The following is a 19,861-nucleotide window of genomic DNA, read 5'->3' on the forward strand; positions in this document are numbered from 1 at the left end:
TGCTAGGATAGTTTTGGAGCTGCTTCTTAGATCCATAAATTTCCTTGGATGCAAGGGGACTTCTACTGCGGGGGACATCACTGTAGGGATGGAGTTTTATGACAACTAGAGATAGACTGGACAGCCATGAAAATTTGTTCCTGCGCACATGTATGTGTAAATTGAATTTCAGACTGGGATTGGCTCTAAAGTAGTTGTGATGTCACAAAATCCTGCTCATAATTACACTCTTAAACTGAGTTTAAGATGAGCCCCAAAAAGAAAAGTCCCCCTTCAGCTGAGTGCGAAAAAAGAAAAGTAGTGTCAGCCTCTGCACATACAGTATTCTGCACAGTGAAGCTCAACATCAAAATAACAATAAGCAAAACACATTTTTGAGCAGAAGGGGACTTTAAATTTTATAACCTTTGAAAAACCTTTTTAAAGATCCCTGATTAACCCCAGCATTTAATTTGGAAACACTGATTTTAAGGTCCAGCGTGTAGGATTTAAGGGGATATACTGGCAGAAATAGAAAATAATACAGTAAGTGTTTTCTTTAGTGTTTAATCACCTGAAAATAAGAATACCGTATAACTTCAATGAAAAGCCAAATTCCAATTAAATATCCAGTTTCTTTTAGTAGCCCGGTGTTGCTGCACATTTTGACAAATAAAGGCCTGTCTCAATTAGAGGCCTGGTCTGGCTGCCAAGCAGTTCGGTTTTTTTTAAATTGAAGTTCTTCAGATGTATAAAAGCAGATTGTTGACTACCTCAAATAAAGCGTCCATTCCTTGATAACCCTGGAAGTTATTCATATTCCTTTAGTCTGTAAGGGTCCTCAGATCAAAAGAATCAAAGGGTTTTTCATAAAAAAATAATCCAAGTTGTGATTATTGTTTAAACAAGATAAAGTGGTGTTGCTCTCTCTTTCTGTGATGCACTGTCTGTCTGAGCTACATCAAATGAATGATTCATAATCGATATATTATCTGAAGCCTAATTTTTAAACAAGTAATATTCATACTTATTATACGCATTTCCCATCTTTGCTGAGCAACAGTTTTGTGTGAAAGGAATTAAAGGCCTGTCCCAAATATAGGCCTGTTGATTTCAGCAATTTAAGCAAATAATAGTCCGGACTACTAATTGAAGTTTTACAGTAGTTGTGTTTTCATTACTTTACAATGAGCCGTTTACATCTACATAGGGAGGCGTCCGCCATATTGCACCACCATGTTTCTACAGTAGGTCAAAAAGGACAAACCACACACTTGCTCTAGAGAGGACCATTCAGGTTTTTGAGTCCGCCATTTTAAGGTGATACTGCTTTATTCAGTGTTTTTAACGATTTAAAGGAATAGTACACCCAAAAATGAAAATTCAGCCATTATCTACTCACACATATGCCGAGGGAGGCTCAGGTGAAGTTTTAGAGTCCTCACAACACTTACAGAGATCCAAGGGGGAAGTGGGTAGCAGTACAACTGCACACCTAGTGGCTGACAGCAATCCAGATTAAAACGTCCAAGAACACATAATTGTGTTCTGGTGCTGCTACCCACTTATCCACTCCGTAAGTGTTGTGAGGACTCACCAGTGCCTCCCTCGGCATATGGGTGAGTAGATAATGGCTGAATTTTCATTTTTGGGTGCACTATCCCTTTAAATTACTGGGGCTGAAGAGACCTCTGGATAATTCAGAGGTAAAAGCCTCCTGAACAATGGACACTGGAGGGACTCTAACTGAGTGAAGTTTGAGCTGGTTGCAATCTGCAATCCTCTCCACTAGATGCTACTAAATCCCCCTAAATGCAACACACTGTTCCTTTAAACTAATATTGAGCTTGGCCAGTTGTAGGAGTTTTGCAGTCTGACCTAAATTCAACCCAGTTTTTTTTTTTCAGGCTACTGTAGGCAGTGATCAGTCTTCTTAATATAAATAGTTTTTATTTTACAGCATTGTTCAGCTTGCCCAAAACATAAAGACCTATTTCACTCTAGATTTGACAGTGTTAAACAGGTGGCACCCTTGTATATTTTACATTGGTTAAAATCATTTAACAACTTACACTATAATAGACTAAAAACATTTGGAAATACAATACAATTGCACTATGCACTGTATAGTCTCGCACTTTGAAATAATTTGCATTCTTATAGATAAAGAACTAAGAAACTTAACCTCAAGTAAACTACTTAAGTTCATAATGCAAGATTTAAGCAAAATCGAAACATGTATAATCTCATTACAAGAAGCAACTAATCATCGGTTACTTTTACAACTGAATATTTTCAAGAGGATACAGTCGACTCAAGTTTAAGCTTAAAAGTTACCCAAAAACCAAACACACTGCTCCTTGACAAGTATCTGAGGACAGTTTCAAAATGTATAAACTCGTTTTTTTTTTTTTTCTTCGGTTGACATTCTAAATATAGAAACATTTATCAGTATTACAAACATACCACCTGTGTGAAAAACAAGAGATGGCTTAACAGTATTACAAACTTTGAGAACTTTTACAAGTACTGTGTTTTCATTACAATGACACAGCAAACTCAGAGAACATGAGAGATATCAACACAGCATGGAAAGCAAACGGAGTTCTGTTGTCACGTCCCATGCTTGTAAAAACTCTGCTCTCGGGGTTCTCGAGTGTAAACTGAATAAACAACATCGGCATCATCTACAATCACGCTAACCTGTATCAGCTACATTGTAAAAAAAAAAAAAAAAAAATCAAAAGCAGGGATGTAGGTTGATAACAACTTTGATTGGCACGTTATATCCATATATCATACAGCGCAAGTCTTCAGCAGAATCTCAGTTTAATCTCGGAACACATAAAAAGTTAAAGTCAACCAGCTTACTGCACGTTTCTTCTTAATTAATCTCTTTGTAATATTTAAATTGCGATGAGGTCGGATGAGAGAAAGCTGAGGTGAAATTAATTAATGACAAAAAAAAAAAACAGCGAGTAGTTTTCTGATGCAGCTGCGACTGCTTCACAGACCTGTACATGTGCAGCGGAGAGAGTTAATCAAAACTGGCGTGAAGCACACCTCTGCGGCCCTCAGAGCCAGTTTGGTTGTATGTTATAGTGCACGTATATACACACAAAACTGTGTTCGTCTTGCTGTTTGTTTCCAGTAGACCATTTAATTGCACCGCCATTATGAGAACCACAGCTACATCCTTTATTATGATTCTCAGTGTTGCTTAATTTGTCACAATTTGGCATGAGAGCTGACTAGTTTTGGCACTCCTCCCGGTTTTTTACATTTTACAGACAGGCTTTGTGCACCAACAGCCCTTCAGAAATGTAAGCACTCATGGATGATTCCTGCTGTTTCTCTACTTATAATTCTGATTAAACCCTTACCTATAAAAGCAGAGTAATAAATACAAGCCAGCAAATGACAGAGCAAAAGTAAAGCTAAAAACTTGAAATGATAATAAAACAATGTTGTTGTACAGTGTGTATCTGTGTGTGTTTGTGTATGTGTGTGTCAGCGCCTTGTTTTGCTCTCACAGTGTCGAGGAGCTGTGTGCAAAGTCATGGAGGATGTTTGAGGTGTAGACTGAGCTTGGAGGGCTGGAGTCGCTGACAGACTCCCCCGAATACACAGAGTCTCTGAAGGGGGAGGGAGGCGACAGGGTGAGAGAATCCTCCAGAGTTGGCTTGTGTGGAGTTAGATCCTCGCCTTCCCCGTCCTCCCCCTCCCCCTCCTCCTTGGCATCATAAATGTAGCTGTGTAAGAGGTCCAGCGCCTCGTCCTCGGACCCCTCCTCTTCAAACGCTCCCGCTTGCGGGGCCAGAGGGAGCTGAGAGGGGGTCAAGCTCAAAGGCTCGTTGGCAGGGTTTGCCTCCTTGGCGGTGTGGTCATTCAGTGCGGGGACGTAGGAGCTGTGTGTGTCCACCACAGCCCCTTGCAAACGCTCTGTGGTGCAGCCCCTCTTTTGAGAGGGCAAATAAGAAGCCGGCTTATCTAAATTCGACTCCAGCGCTTGCATCTGTCCGGAGCAAGTCGGAGTCCAGAGGGGGCGCTGCGAGTCGCCCTCGTCGTCCTCCTCCACCAGGTTGTACAGAGGCTTAGCGCCACGCGGTTCTTGTCGGAGATGGGGTTCTGTGCCAAGGTCGCAGGTGGAGGGCTCACAACTGTGGGGGTCGGGGGTGTTAGTTAGGGGCCTGATGACCGCCGTCTGATTCAAGCCGGCTTCCTGTTTCCTCACATGCACAGACAGTCTGTGCCACACATTCCCCCCCCTCGGAGGGTGTCTTGCACCTGATTCAGACCATGACACAGACTTGCCATTAGAACTATGAACGAGATAAAGACCCAAGTTACTATCACAGGAAACCGGGAGGTGGGTACAGAGAAACAACATAAACATAGCAGCAACGTAACACAACAGAGCAGCAGCATTTCAACATTTCTGACGCATGTTAAAATACTTCTTAACCACATGACTTTGACATTAACAGCTTTGCTTAAGGGGTTCAATGATGAGCTCTAAGGAGCGTCACATTTATCAACTGTGGCACTTCACAAACATAGTGAGTCATAATGTGCTGCAGACAGCATTATGATCTTCAAATCGCTTCAAACACTGAGTTTACGGAATTACGGAGCCACCCAGCTCATTTCCTCCTGTCTTAACTAGTTACTTATACACTTAAAATGGGGCGCATGCATTCAGAGTCAGTATCTCAGCTGGTGCCTGAACTGGCCTGAAGACGACACAGAGTTTAGTAGAGAATGAGCTAGGACTGGCTCTAATGTGATTAGTTGGAGAGGTGGGGGAGGGGAGGGGCGTTCATGCTGAGAAAAGTTAAATGTGAGGTTAATTCAGGATAAACCCAAAGCAGCAGGGTGGCAGATCTCCTTCATGGAGGGCTGCAGTGTCAAAAATAAATTTGCCATTGCAAGCTCAGGAGTGACGGGATCACAGAGGCGAGTGATTCCTTTAATTCATCAGACACTTTAACCAGCCAGGTAGGCTCTGTTCTCCGATACAAAACGACTGAATGAACTCAAGCTGAGAGGCAACCAAATTATGAATGGTTACTTACGAAGTCTTTTCCTTTATGTCATTCAGTGGAATAGCTAAGATAGGATAAACAGAAGGTTTCCACACCATCCCTTACATCAATGCCACCTCCATGTCGAGCAAAAATATGGAGGCTAACGGGGGCGTGCTGCAACGGCCCAAAACAATTTCATTAGGAGGAAGGTGCTGCAGCTTCAGAAACGATGCCAATTCAAAAACACACATAAAAATCCAGAACACATACAACGGAAACGTGCTGTAGAAAGACAAATAAATACATCAACAGCAAACAGCCTACAAAAAAGTCAAACCCTGCATACAAATGCAACAGAAAAACACTGAGTAATCAGGCAACACAACAGCGCCAGGCCTCTAGGAGGAGCACTGAGCAGAAACACTTGATTTTTGACCAAACATGACAGAGTGTGTTTGTTTTTAAAGTGGGGAAAAAATGAGTAAAGAGGAGACGTGTAAATATAGATTTTTTATTTATTTTTTTTTTACATTTGGCTTGATTCATGGAGCTATCGTTTCACTTAGCTCCCAGAAGCCTGGAGAACTTCTGTTGCGTTGACTGGATATGCAGCAGCTTTATTGTTTATTTTATTTTATTTTATTTTATTTAGTTTTATTTTTTTTCCTGTTTTCTTTTATTCTTTGTTCTTTTATTTTATTTTATTTTATTTTACTTAATTTATTTTTTATGGTCAGTACATCTTACAAAAAATGCACATACAAAAAAACATACATGACAAAAAAAAATCAATGTCCCCACATCATGTTATGTACTTAGCGTAAAGTTACGTATTTAATGTAAATTTACAAGGGTTAAGTTTAGGAATGTCGTTAAATAGTTTGGTTAAAGAAAGTCATATAGGTTGGTTAAGGATAAGGCGCATAGTTGAGCCCTGTAAATTTACGTAGGTAAGGTTTAGGAATGTAAAGTTACTTTTGCTCTTTGTACTACTTCCTTCTCCTGTCAGCGCATTGGTCACATGACTGCGGCTTCCTGGATTACGTAGGTTATACAAGAATTACTCGTTCATGATTACGTTGGTTCAATATGAACTGTGAAGCATTACCTTTCTTAGGTATACGTACAAACAGTGCATGAGAACAGCCTGGTGTTTTTGAAATCATTTCTGTATTTGCAGCATGTTTGCTGTAAAAAAAAATGGCTTCCTGCAGCATGTTTTTTCATTTGCAGCACCTTTCCATTGTTATACGTTCTGTTGTTTTTGGGTTGGCATAGTTTCTGATGCTGAGGCATGTTTCTCCTAATAGAAACATAATGGGCTGTTGTAGTGCATTTGCTGTTGTTTGCCACCGTACAAACGTGTGCAGAAAATTATGGATTTCAGCTTTAACAGTTTTGGGCAAACTGATTTTCTTGATGATAAATGTATGATCATCTGGCTGGTGAGTGTCTAAATTCCTCCTGGTTGTATATATTAACAAAATATGTCTCGGTTGACAGTGCAGCTCTCCAGGGAAGGACTTCAATGACCACCATGCCAAAACATGTGCCAGCCTCGACACTTTGCAGACAGAATGCTGCTCAGTTTAGAGGGTTATAAGATTAGAAAGGCTGCATAACAAGGGTGAGAGACAACACGTAACATATTGGGATCACTCTCATACTGCCCCACTCCTTACTTTAGACACCTGTCCATGTGTCACTGCTGTGGATCTCAAAAAAGTTATATGCAAGTCTTAAATCTGGTTTAGATGTGTGAAATCTATACTTTAAAAATCACTGACACATTAGCATGGCCTGTTAGCTCTAAATCAATGGCAGCAAATTGCCCCCCCTGAGTTTTCTGTTCAGTTTATCTTAATTTCATTGATGATATGTCATGCCCCTCAGGGGGAGGGGGATGTGCCAAATAAATTAGTGTTCACTGCTAACTGTTTCAATCAATGGGGTACTGGGAAGTTAAAATTGGACCATCAACATCGAGCATAAACACTCAAATATTCTTGTGATATCATTAAGAAAGAAAAAGAGCATGTTCCTTTTGGTTATTTATTTAGAAAATGCCAGAAGATCATCTGTGAAGAACTCCCTGTGCTATTTGAGTGTTTAGGCGTCTTATAATTTTGTCTCTTACCAAATAAAATCTAGAAATGAACAACGTGAAAGGTCACTCACTTGGCATTGCCAGACCCAGGCTTCTTCCGGCGGAACATATTGAGGAAGCTATTGCTCCCACATTGAGCCGACTTCCCATCTCCAACATGCATTCGCACCACATCAGACGTGGTGAAGGCGCTTCGGACATTCCTCTCTGGTTTGGCAATGATAATGTACATCTTAGGAGTGAACATGCAGCCCAGTGCCACTGTCACACTCAGGCTGACGGAGAAGGATGTGGTTATGATCTTGTAGTTTGAGCCAAAATAGATGGGCACAAAGGCCAGCCAGATGATGCAGGTAGTGTACATTGTGAAGGCAATATATTTAGCCTCGTTAAAATTGGCCGGGACGTTTCTCGTCTTGAAGGCATAGTAGGTGCAGCTCAGAATTAGCAGGCCGTTGTAGCCCAGTGGCGCCACCATGCCTACGTTGCTAGTGTTACAGATGAGGTAGACCTCCCGTATGCTCGGGTAGGACTTGATAGGCTCAGGAGGCTCCAGTATGATGAGTGTGATCTCCAGAGTTAGCTGCACACTGATCAGCATAAAGGCGATGACCACCTGGGCCCAGGCGCTCATGAAACGGGGCTTCCTGGTGCAGATCTTCTTCTTGCTGCCCGCCAGGATACGGGCGATGCGGTTAGTTTTGGTCACCAGGGCAGAGTAGCACATGGCAGACGAGAGGCCCACCAGGAGCCGCTGCAGGTAGCAGGAAGCCACTGTGGGACGGGCGATTAAGGTGAATGGACAGATGTAGCCCATGAAGATGCCTGCCAAGATGATGTAACAGAGTTCTCTGCTCGAGGACTTAACCACAGGTGTGTCACGGTACTGGATGAACACAAAGGTGACGAAGGAGGTGATCAGGATGCCTACGCAGGAGAAAACCACGGCCACGATGGATTCCACATCTGCCCAGTCGAGATACTTCAGAGGGAGAGGCTGGCAGCCTGGAAGAGCAGAGGAGATGCCAGGTTAATATGATGTTGCTACTGACATGGACTGTATAATAAAGATGGATGAAATGACAGCTCCCCAAATGTGAAGCCAAAATATCTGGATCGCCCTCTGGTGACTGGCTGCAGTATAGGTGATGAACCCTGCCTCCTCCATGTTAGTAGATGGGACCTGGGCCAAACTAAAATGTACAAAATAGCAACTAACCCTGTACTAAAGCCACTACTGGTTGCTAACTGGCTGAATTGTTTGGACATGTACTCAGAAAACTACTCCCAATCTTTACCAATGCAGTATATCATCATACATTTATTTTCTCATTAGCGTCCATAATGTCGGTATAACTTCCAATAAGTTTCAACACAAACATCCAATAAATACAGCCATATAAATCCTAATCCGAGCAGTACAAAACGGTTTGCTTCCTAACATGAGGAACACCTGTGCGTACTGGCATGAACTTTAATACCATGGCCTGTCTCAGCCAGTGACATAAGCCACCTAGTGGCATGGCGGGATAATACATTTAACACAAATCAAACATGGCTCCAACAGATGGTATCTGCCATTTAAGGTAGTTGTTTGGTTTGAATTAGGTATTTGATGCTATAAAAAGTTATCTGATTGACAGCTGTGTGCGCCACCTGGTGCACTGGCGCTGCTTGCGCTTGGTAGGGTGGGTGTATAGGCGGGAATTTAATAAACCTTTTTACACAGAGATCATGCTAAAGGGCCGCTACAAAGTCCCTTCTTTCTGCTTCCTTTGCATTTTTGCAAAGAATCAGACATAGGCAGCATCTTTCCACTACAGTGTATGATTATAGACAGCATTCTGGGATCATGCAGCCAAAAGAGGCATGACGGGTGTGACATGTAACACAACAACGTCAGCCTCTGGTGTGACAAAAAAAAAAACTGTACTGCTTTCTAAACAACAACAATGCCATAACACAACAATAACAATCATCTGAGCTCTGTTTCAGCATACAAATAACCAAGGTTGTGCAATTGTGCTTTCATCCAATTAGAAACATTGCAAAAGTAAAACATTTTTTATCTGAAGTGGACCTTGAAAAAGTCATTCATGCTTTTATCTCATCATGTCTAGATTACTGTAATTCTTTGTATTCAAGGCTCAACCAAAAGGCCATTTCCCATCTCCAGCTTATTCAAAACTTGGCTGTATAGAATTGATTTTAAACTTTTACTAATTACTTTTTAAGCCCTTCGAGCCTAGTCGCTGCCTGCGCTCTTAAGGTGGGATCCTCCTACCTGCTTCTACTGCCCACCTCATTACAGGAAACTCAGTGTCTTCACTTAAAACACTCCTCAACACATACTTTTACAGGAAGTTTTTTCTTACAGTAAATCTGTTGTGTGTCTAGTTTTTTTCCTCCTTTTATCAATTTTGTTGTTTATTTGTTTTTATTACACACTCTGATTTATCTTCAGCCTCTGTTATTGTTATTTACCATCCCTGTTATATGGCAGCTGATCTCGTCCTCTGCTTGGATGGAAAGAAGCTCGAGAATATCATTGTTTTCAAAATTTGACATTTACGGCTGCTGATGTTCTTCTTTGAGTTAGCCACTAACAACTGCTTTTTTAATCTCCCGCTATGGGACACACACATAACACAGCATCAAAACTTAACATCCATCCTGCGTATGGTCTCGTCCTGCTGGATGTCCTGTTTATATAGACAATGGTTGCTGTTACTACGTGCCGTGGTCGATTATAGAAGAGACCACACTGTGCCCCCATTTTGTGATCGTACCTTATATATAGAACAGGAGGTGGCATAAGGGCGCGATATTTTTGCCTTGAACAGGCAGTGTAAAAGGAGCTTCTGTCTGTGAATGATGTCATCAGGACAAGATGCGGGGTATTTTGGCTTCATTTTTGCACAGTGGGAGTAAGTGTAGAATCGCTATCCATCTTTATATACAGTTTATGTCACCGTGGTAGTTTTTTTGTGAATGAAAGGCACATTTAAACAGAGAGGAACCAATGAGCAGAAAGAAAGACCTCAACACAGATTTGGACACACAAGGGAAGTCAGGTGTGTAGCAGAGATCAGAGTTCTCCAAGATGGCCTAAAACTGCTCAGAAACTAATTTGCATGTGTCAAGGCGCCAGGTCTGTCTCATTTTTATACTGGCAAATATGTATGTGCAGACACGTGGGTATGTGTGTCAACTCTGTCATGCTGCACTGGTTGCCATCCAACACCCAAAGGAAGTTTATGGAGCTTAATGGGAGAAAACTGACATCCCTAGACTTCCCCAGCTTAACACTCCATAAATTACATGCTCTTGCTAATAGCATTACAGTCACTGCCATCACAGGCAAGACCATGCACAGAGAAGCCCACTCCTGGTCTGCATTGCTAACTCCCAGTGTGTCAAATCATGATCTGAAATTTTAAAATAACTTGTTGCCTCAGGAAGCTTGGATAAAAATGTGAAAGGCACTAATGTGGGTATGAAGGTATAAAGCAGTTGTTACACTGAGGTATTATTTAAAAGCACTCCTGCAAAAGCACACAGAGGCACTCTTGAGGAGAAAGTGTCTGAAGCACACTGCGGTGAACTGTTGCTGTTTTCTTTTGACCACCCACGACCACCCGGCTTAGTTTGCCGAGGCATCAGCCACGCTGCGTGCAAACGGACAAGAGTGGCAAAGATGAAATGCTCTTATCTGTATCTGTTCTTACACAATCCTCAAAAATCCCTCATTCCTCTAAAACCTCTGCTGTCATATCTAAGCTGGGAAGACCTTTGAATAATTCAGAAACAAAGCTCACTCACTCACTCACTGTGCTGTAAATGGTCTGTGGGCAAACTCACATTGGAGAGAAGCCAGCACCATAATGAAATTACATGAAGAAATCAAGGTATTAAAAAAACACTCCTGCCCTAAATGAGAAAATATGTGAACATATGGGCAGTACAACCTCACTCTACGAACAGGACACCAACTCTATTGGTATATTTCAGATAGCGACATGTAATGAGAGTAAAGGGAGAATTTCTTCCTCGACAGAGTGCTGAAATGTATTCCCAAGCCTCTCATGGCAGTAATAGGATTTTACACCTGGGAACTGAGAGCTCCTCTCAACTCTATAAATCGCTGTCAAAACAACCACTGGGTCACAACAAGGCAAAGAGCAGGAAGGAGGGAAGGAGTAGTGTGGAGGTGGAGGGAGCAGAGAGAGCAGGGTCATAGGACCTGGATGATGAAAAGCGTCAGCGAAAGGAGGTGTCAGGGTGTGAAGTGCGAACAGGTTTAAAGGGGGAGGAGGACTTTTGAGAGCGCAAAATAGTTTGAGAGAAAGGATTTGTGCTACTTCAGTGAGATTGGTGTTGTAAGATATTAATGACCTGAATAGGCCTGTCACCATAAGTACCTTTGTGGGATGATATATTGTTCCAGAAATAATTGCCATAAATTATATTATTGTCATGTTGAGACCATTTTATATAACTAACATAATGACAATATAACAGCATAATAATGCAAGTACACCCTTTCAAAGAGCAATTAACTTTTAATTCTTAAGAATATTTAGACATTAGAATTAGAATATGAATAAAATATTTAACAAAAAGTAATTCACAATTGTTAATATATACAAGAAAGTAAATAAAAAATTATAGTACCTTTAGAGGAGTAGCCCAAGAATACTCAGTTTCAGACTTGATTAATCAGTCACTCCAGGGATTTGTGATGTTGCAATAGAAACAATTAATTCAAATTCAACCAATCTCTCTCTTACACCAAAACCTGTTTCCCCCCAGCAATATTTTTGCAAGCGCACCGTTGCTGTGGCACCGCCCAGAAGGATTGTGATTGGCTGAAAGAAATACAAGCAGCCGGGACGTTTTTTTTCTCCAATCTTAAAGTGAGAGTCGGCCCAGCCAGACCTTTCTTTTCTTGAGAAAGGTCTGGTGAGCGAGACTACACATTTACCAACAAAAATCACTCCTAAAGACCGTGCAAAATAATTCCCTGATGTTCTTTACAAAAGCCGAGGTAAACTGTTCTGCACCACGTGCAATATTGGGGTGGAACACAAACGAAAATCATCAACTGACAAACACTTTTCATCTGTGAAACATATTTGGAGAATGGCTAAAAATTGGGGGACCACAGACCAGACAAATCACTGTGACAGAGGCTGTTGCATTCAAATTTGTTGCAAGCGCTGAAAGAATGAGGGTACGTTAGATTAAATATGCATGGTTGGAAGTAACATATTTGCTTGTTCAAATTCGATTCATTCAATAGTAAATAATTGTTTTGTGTAAAAATCTACCAGCAAATTCATGTTAAACCAGCATTTGGCCAGTGTTAATTTCCAACCTTGGTGTGTGTGCTTGTGTAAATGTGTGTGTGAGACCTCAGACCAGACTTCAGTTTTATTTCCCCTGAAACAAGTTACCATTGTTTTTAATGAATTATAAAAACAGAACAAAAACAAAACACACAAAATCTAGAAGCCATCAAGAACAAAATCAAAGGATGCCTCTTTGAATAACAGCTCTGAGGCACCAAGCCAACGGTCAGCCATTGGTCAATGTCGGGCCATTGGTGAGCATCTGTCACTAGTTTTGGCAGTGTGTCCTGCACCCTTGGCACCCTGCACCCTCGACAGAGACCATCAGTAAATGAAATCACTCTGATAGGCAGTTCAGCTCATTGCATGCGAAGACAAACGGAAGTGAGGAAAGTAAACAAACAGCAGAAGTCAAGAGGGAGTGAGATCACAACAAACTTGTTGTATGTTTTATTATGTTTATGTTTAGTTGACCTTTATCGTCACTAGTTCTTTCATGTCAGTATAGTGTGTCTCTGGGCCTTAGTAGACAAGCCTAGCGAAGCTTCAGGAACACAGCACCTACCTGCATAATCCAGCTGGTGTGTTGCACTCAGCTCGCAGGGATGGATGGCTTGGGAGCTGGGCAGTTTGGTGCTGGGTTCATAGAGTGGAGGATGAAATTATTGGAGGGTAAAACTACAAAGAGCAGACTTTTGGGCTTGTTGCCAGAGGTTGGAAAGCTAACAGGACTGTGCTTCTGTCCCTCTTAAAGTGCAGCTGCAAGGTACAGTAAGATCCACTGTGTTGTCTTTTAAGTGTTGGTTTATTTTTATTCAAACTCACGCAAGTAAGTGGGGTGGAAAGAAAAAAAAAGGGAGAATTGCTGCACCTGAGTCTTATAATGATCGGGAAACCCTGCTGTTTATTCTGGCGTTGTGTTGGCTGAAATGTCATTAACATTCTTATCTCAACAAACACAACAGGCAATATTGAGGTCAGCAGACACAATCAGGGTCATGTCCAATATGTACAATAAGTCAATAAGGTAATTATGGCGATAGGCCTAGACCTGATAAAGGAGCAGACAAAAAGTAAGTTAGCTGAATGCTAATGCATGAAATGGGTGACATAATGAGTGAGGGTTGGTTTAGGGACAGGAAACAGGGATTATGAATGGATATTGTTCATAAAATCAAAAGTAGATTGGCTCAGACTCAGAGTGTGAGGTTTCGTCTCTCCTACCTGCCAGGTCATCATCGGGCCACCATCCCAGCTCACATGCCTTGCAGGTAAACTCATCCTGGACGATCTCATTGTCCTTGCATGTGGTGCAGATCCAACAGCAGCTCACCTCGCCCTTCCTAATCACCTGCACGCAGAGAGGCCAGACATCAACAATGAGGGGGTCACAGATATCTTAGTAACCAGTCACAACACAGATCAAACCGTGACAAGAAGCACATCAAACCCAAAGCTACCGAAATACACAATCAGCATCAAGGGGATATCAAAGACGAGGATATGTTGTTGCACTTTTTTTTTCTTGAGCCCCAGACATACTGTTTATAAAACAAGGCCAGCTGCTTTTAAATTCTGCTCCCAGAGAAGCTGTTACCAGCACTGTGATATGTAAAGCAGGGTGATAAGTGGGGCAGGAAACAAAGCAGATAGAGGGGGAAGCGTGAGCAGCCAGGAGAGAGGATGCACCCTCCCTCAGGGCGACTTAGTGTATAGCTCCACTGAAAACAAGAGGCTCAAGATGAAGCAAATCAGGGCATTTCTTCAAACTGGGCTCAATACCAGATTTTATTATTTACTATTCCAAACTGGCTTTCTCCTCAGCCAGATGGGGTGAGAGGCACGCAAAATCATTTGTGAAAGTGAAACGTTAGTATTTTTCAACCTGAAGCCTATTTTCCCGTGTTTTTGTGTCTAAGTGACTAAAGGAGACAACAACTATGCACTGTAGGTTCATTAAAAGTGCTTGTTTTTGCCACTGACAGGTTCAGATTGTTATTAGAAGTGTCTGACAACATTATGGAAAGGACCCTACAGAGAAATTAAACATCTTTCCTTACCTTTCACTAGTTGGTTTGCTACTGTGACCAAGTCTCGTTCAGGAGAAGTGTTTTTCTGAAATCTCGTGAGAGGTGACTTTTTATTTATCTGATTTTGACAATGTGAAAAAGTCTGAGATTTCAGAACAAGACTTTTTTGGAGTGAGACATGGTTACACAGACTAACAGACTGAATCAGTGTAAGGTAAGGAAAAACATTTCATTTCTCTGTAAGGGTCTCTCCATAATGTTGTCATACACTTCCAATAGCAATCTGAGCCTGTCAGTGGTGAAAACAAGGACCTTTAACAGATGTATATTGATGGTGCACAATTGGCTGAAGGGATTACTGCAGATTACCAGCTCATTCTCACTCCCAACTCATCGATGACCGCTGCTTTGTCAGTGATCTCTGCATCAGAGACCGACTAACAGAGGCACCTTTCACAGCAGCATGATACACATTGGGTGGGTGCTTTCAGACCTAGAGCTGTCTTGCTTTGTTCTGAATCAGGGACTAATTGTGTTACAAAGTCGCATAATTGCCTAGAGTTGGTTAGTATTCTCACAGCAGCATTTACAGGGGGACCAGATCAAATGCCTTGTGTGAGAAAGCTGCTCTTGATTGGTCAGAATTTCCATGCGGGAAAAATCCAGGAAGTAAACAAAACATTGAAGAGGACACTTGCAAGATAAATGTGACACTTTCTAATGTCACAATGGAGGGACAACTACGCAGGTTGATTTTAGAGCTGCTCATCATGGACTATATTGCTGTATGTTTAACCCAAACAATGTGTGATGTGACTGCAGTTGGTTCGGATCGAGGTTGGAACACGTTGTCACCACAAACAAACCACTCCAGAGTTCATTTGTAACCGGACTGAGACCACCTCTTCAAGAAGGTCTTAGTCCGGTTATTTTGGTGCGCACCTAAGTGCAATTGCTGTGTTCACACCTGCGCAAAAGAACCACACTTAGGAGGCAAACGAACTTGAGTTCGATTGAGTGGAACCAAACAGGGCAGGTGTGAAAGCACCCTTAGGCAGCAGCAACAACCTAACTCGTCAAATACCGCAAGTTTGTCTGTGGACATCTGTGTCAGGCACAGATGCAGAGAGGTGCCATTTGTGGCAGTATCGTATGCACTGGTCGACGGCAGTTTCTAATGCTGCTGGTAACCACTATAATATAAAAAGCAAGGAAGTCTGTATGGGCGGCAAGAGGGGGGATGGATGAACTCCAGGCTTTCACGCGGGAGCCTCGTGTGAATTTTAAGCCAATCCATGATGTTCTTCTAAACCTAACCACATGCTTTTATTGACTAAACCTAAAGAAATCAAACTCAAAATGGGAAACTGTTCATTTCCTGTAAAAATGGATGTATGGATGCATGTAACAAGCATAAATGGACACACCTACTGTGAACATCCAAAGCAGACTTAGCAGGCTACCTAGTGGGTCATATTTTGACATGTATGTCCATTGACAATGCAGCGATATTTGACAAATTGGGATTATGGGCTGCAGCAGTCTCTCTCAGTACTAGACCAATTCCAAAAATTATTTCTCCATTATTCACTTAAAAAGGAGAAACATGGGAAAAAGAGTCCAGGTTGAAAAATACATAGGTTTCTCCTTAATCATGTGCAAAAGTAAACCTTATGTGTGTGATCATTTAGACTCATAAGACTTGAAACCTTAGTAATTGTGAAAAGCACAAGAATTTTGCTTTTTTTTCAATCAAAACCTTTTTCAATCATGTTTATTTAGACTGAGAAAACATGTGCTTGTAAGTTCTTTTTTCCTTCAAGAGGCATCTTACATAATCATTAATTGATGAAGCAGGAAGCCAAAATGTAGGACAGAGAAACATCCCTAAAGTTTACTTGCCAGCTGAGGATGGGTTGGACGGCTACCAAAAAGAACAAATGGTAAGCATCCAGATTCATAGCAAGATTGGTGCAACACGTCCAAGCAGTGACACAGTTACCAGTTAAAAAAAAGTATCTGAGAGCACAGAGGAAACACCATCTCTGTCCTACTGTCCTAATAGACTGCACTCTGTGTGCTCATTTTCAGTGATGTGGACCTGCGGATGGCCATGTTGGTTGGTCAGTTAGTCTCCCACTTGGGTCAAAACAGAAATATCTGAACATGAAAACTTTTGGATGGATTGCCACCAAATTTCGCACACACATTTATGGTTCTCACATGATTTGTCCTAATGACCCTTCTGGTTAAGAGTGACATGAATCAAAAACTACTGGATTGATTGTCATGACATTTTGTGCAGATATTAATTTCCCTCTCTGTATTGTGATAACTTTGGTGCTTTTCATAAAAGACAAGTTGGACGTTTCGAAAAATACGCCCATAGGGGCTTCCTTGCCCCTATTGGCAAGGAAGCGATCCTTGCCAATAGTTAGATGAGAAGACTGATATCACTGAGGCCATCACCAGCAGCCAGATGACTAAGCTCAGTTTAAAAAATGGAAACTGGAAACAACTGGCCTGGCTATGTCCAAAGGTAACAAAATTAGCCTGCCAGCGCTTCTTCAAGTAAATTAACACTTTGGGCCGTATGTTAAGGCCCTGACACACCAAGCCAACAGTTCGCTGTCGGTCAATGGTGGCGTGTTAGTGGGCATCTGAGGCCCTCGTCGCTGTGGTGTGTCTCAGGTGGCCCTAATCTTTTTTTTTTTATCCGCCATTGGCAACTGCGGAGTGCGTCGGTGGATGAAATCATTCTGATTGGCTGTTAAGCTTAGTGCACAAGAAGAGAAGCGGAATTGAGGAAAGTAAACAAAAAGCTAAAGTCAAGACCAAAACAAACTTGTTACATGAGCTAAAATTATTTTTTTTTAGCAGAAACATTTCCTGGTAGTTTGTGTTATTGTTCATTGGCACATGGTAAATATGCTCTGTTCTTTTAACTTTGGATTGTGTTGTTAAGGTGCTAACTGGCTAACTAGCATAAAGACGGTCTTCTGGTTTCCCTTTTTTGCATGATGATTGCAAACGACTGCCGTCTGCTGGTGTGGAGAGTTGTCTCCTGTCACGCAAGCGCAGAACGTACATGCTGCTGGGCCATCAGTTGAAGTCTCTGCGGTGTGTTCATGTGCAACTTTTTGGCCAAGACACAGGCGACGTCAGGCAATGCAGCAAGGGGCTTTCATCTCCGCTAGTTCTCTGAACTTGGATTGGTGTTTCTGGGACTTAACACTGGGTGTGAAGTGATACTCAGTGCAGCACAACTATCAGGAGTTGTCATTTTCACAGCCTTTGCCCACACTGTGGAAGTAGCAAATGTACTAGCACCTATTTGTGCACACATGGACGAGTAGGTCTTAAAATGAGGTGTGGTCAGGTGCATTGTTGGCAGATTGCTATTCTGAAGCAGCAGAAAGCAACTGAACCATTGACCAATGAAAACCTTGTCTGAAGTCAAAAGGGCAGTATTTTTCTACTATGTAAAGGGCGCATTATTCAGACAGTAAGATGCACCTACAAAGGCTACTTCACAACATGTGTACACTCTGCATGTTACACACACAGGGATGCGGGATGGGTTGTGGGCAGTATATAATATTTCAGAAACTAAACTTTTAGTTCTGTTCCTCTGTGAAGTTTTTAAATTCAGTTTTAGTTTTGCCATGTAAGTGTCCAATGACATTTGCTGTAGTAACGTTGTAGATCTTTCTGCATGACTCTCAGGAGAAAACCGCTCACTTCTTTAATTTGCCAAATCCACCATGTTAACAGCAGTGTTAACAGCAGTGCACCAGGTGCAGGCACACCTGGATGTTAAAGGGAACAAGAGATGACACTCTGGTTGAATTCATGTTATGCCCAAAACACACCCACATTAATAAAGGATATGAATCACAACTCCTTTGCCCCTTGTTTCTTACTTAATGCTCACATAACTCATTGTTTAACTGGCACAGGTGGTTGGACACTCCCTAAATGCACTTGTGCCGTGCAATTTGTGCTATTGATGATTTGAACAGGGCCCTTTATATCTTGTGTTTAATCCGTAGCAAAAACAAAGTTTCCTGCCAAGAAAGAGTGCAGCACATAACACTTCATAAAATGCAGACTTGTTGCTTTTATATTTCAGTTGTTTTGGGCACATTGCCTGGTAAACATCAGCATTTTAGCATTTTCATTGTGAGCATGTTATCATGCTGATGTTAGCATTTAGCTCAAAGCACCACTCTACAATGGTACAGCTTTAGTGAGATGCTAGTGCTGCTACAGACTCTCTGTCTTGTTAGGAGACTTTATACTCTGAGATAACTTGGAAAGCACTTTCCTCAAGTATCCCCTCTTGTGCTGGCATTCTTGGAGCTGATAAAGACCGAGTACTTTGTGAAACTCATTGTGTTTGTCTGCCTGGCCAAACTCATCTCCTTGTTGCAATGAAAATGAGCTATTTAGAGCAGAATCAATGTTAAACTAGCTTTGCCGGTATTTCCTATTATACACTGGCACAGTGTTGAATTAACACTTGTAGATAGTTTTGGACCTCCAGAGTCACACAGCAAACTCTCCACTGTTAACGACTATTGATTTTTCAGATGTCAGGTTTTTCAGACTAAATGAACACTGGTGGAGTTTATTTAACGCTGGAGGATCTGAATCTCTACCTTGATCTGTCCTTTGGAGCAGGGCTCGCTGCAGACTGAGCGGACCATGTCGCTGCTGTTCAACCATAGCTTGTAGTCATCGATGTTTAAGATGCCCTCGTGCCAGGAGCCCACGTTTATGTAATCATAGCGGCCGTCACCCTCAACCTGTAGATTCATGATGTCATACCTGGATGGACAGAGGGAGGAGGACAGGGTAGAATGAAAGAGAGACGCAGATCACAGAGTGAGAGTGAGGAGGGGGGGAGATGTGGAGGGAGGGGAGGAGGAGAGAGTGACAGGTAATTTAATGATAACGATTCAGCAGCTTAGCAAACCTTTTATCCAAAGTCACTTAAACAGCTTACAACCCTGTTAGTGTAACATCAAGAGCTCATGCCAGTGCACACTGTGGCCTCATCTTTATATTGAACCAGGATGTGCTGCACCTGACCTCTAGTTGACGGTGGAATGACACGGCTGCGTTTTCTGACTGTCATATGCTGTCTGTCGGACTGAAGAGAGATGAAAGTGGCTGCCACAGCGGACAATCCACTGAATCTGTTCCAGTCCAAACTAATTACATCCCTCTGAGCTCAAGATCGGTGCACACTTGTGTGCATGTACACGCGCGCTAATGAGTAGGAGAGTGTTAGACGGGACAAATTCACAGCTTACAACCGCGTTGATGGTATGAAATCTCTATTTCCATTTTTCCTGCCTTTTT

General features: G+C 42.0%; 1 protein-coding gene across 2 annotated transcripts in view; it reads right to left on the reverse strand.

The window, feature by feature from the left end:
- Positions 1 to 1,912: 1,912 nt before the first annotated feature.
- The window catches only part of grm1a (glutamate receptor, metabotropic 1a), a 58,988-nt gene continuing 41,039 nt past the window's right edge, over positions 1,913 to 19,861 (reverse strand). The window contains exons 6-9 of one of the 2 annotated variants that reach the window (XM_033649330.2): positions 19,156 to 19,324; positions 13,689 to 13,815; positions 7,185 to 8,118; positions 1,913 to 4,266 (exon numbers count right to left, since the gene is read on the reverse strand). In XM_033649330.2, the coding sequence (XP_033505221.2) occupies positions 4,158 to 4,266; positions 7,185 to 8,118; positions 13,689 to 13,815; positions 19,156 to 19,324 (1,339 nt within the window). In that variant the 3' untranslated portion in view covers positions 1,913 to 4,157. Of the gene's footprint in view, positions 4,302 to 7,184; positions 8,119 to 13,688; positions 13,816 to 19,155; positions 19,325 to 19,861 lie in introns of both variants that reach the window. The other variant, XM_033649329.2, reaches the window with a different exon arrangement.

The sequence above is a fragment of the Epinephelus lanceolatus genome, chromosome 13, assembly GCF_041903045.1.
Source record: "Epinephelus lanceolatus isolate andai-2023 chromosome 13, ASM4190304v1, whole genome shotgun sequence".
NCBI lineage: Eukaryota > Metazoa > Chordata > Actinopteri > Perciformes > Serranidae > Epinephelus > Epinephelus lanceolatus.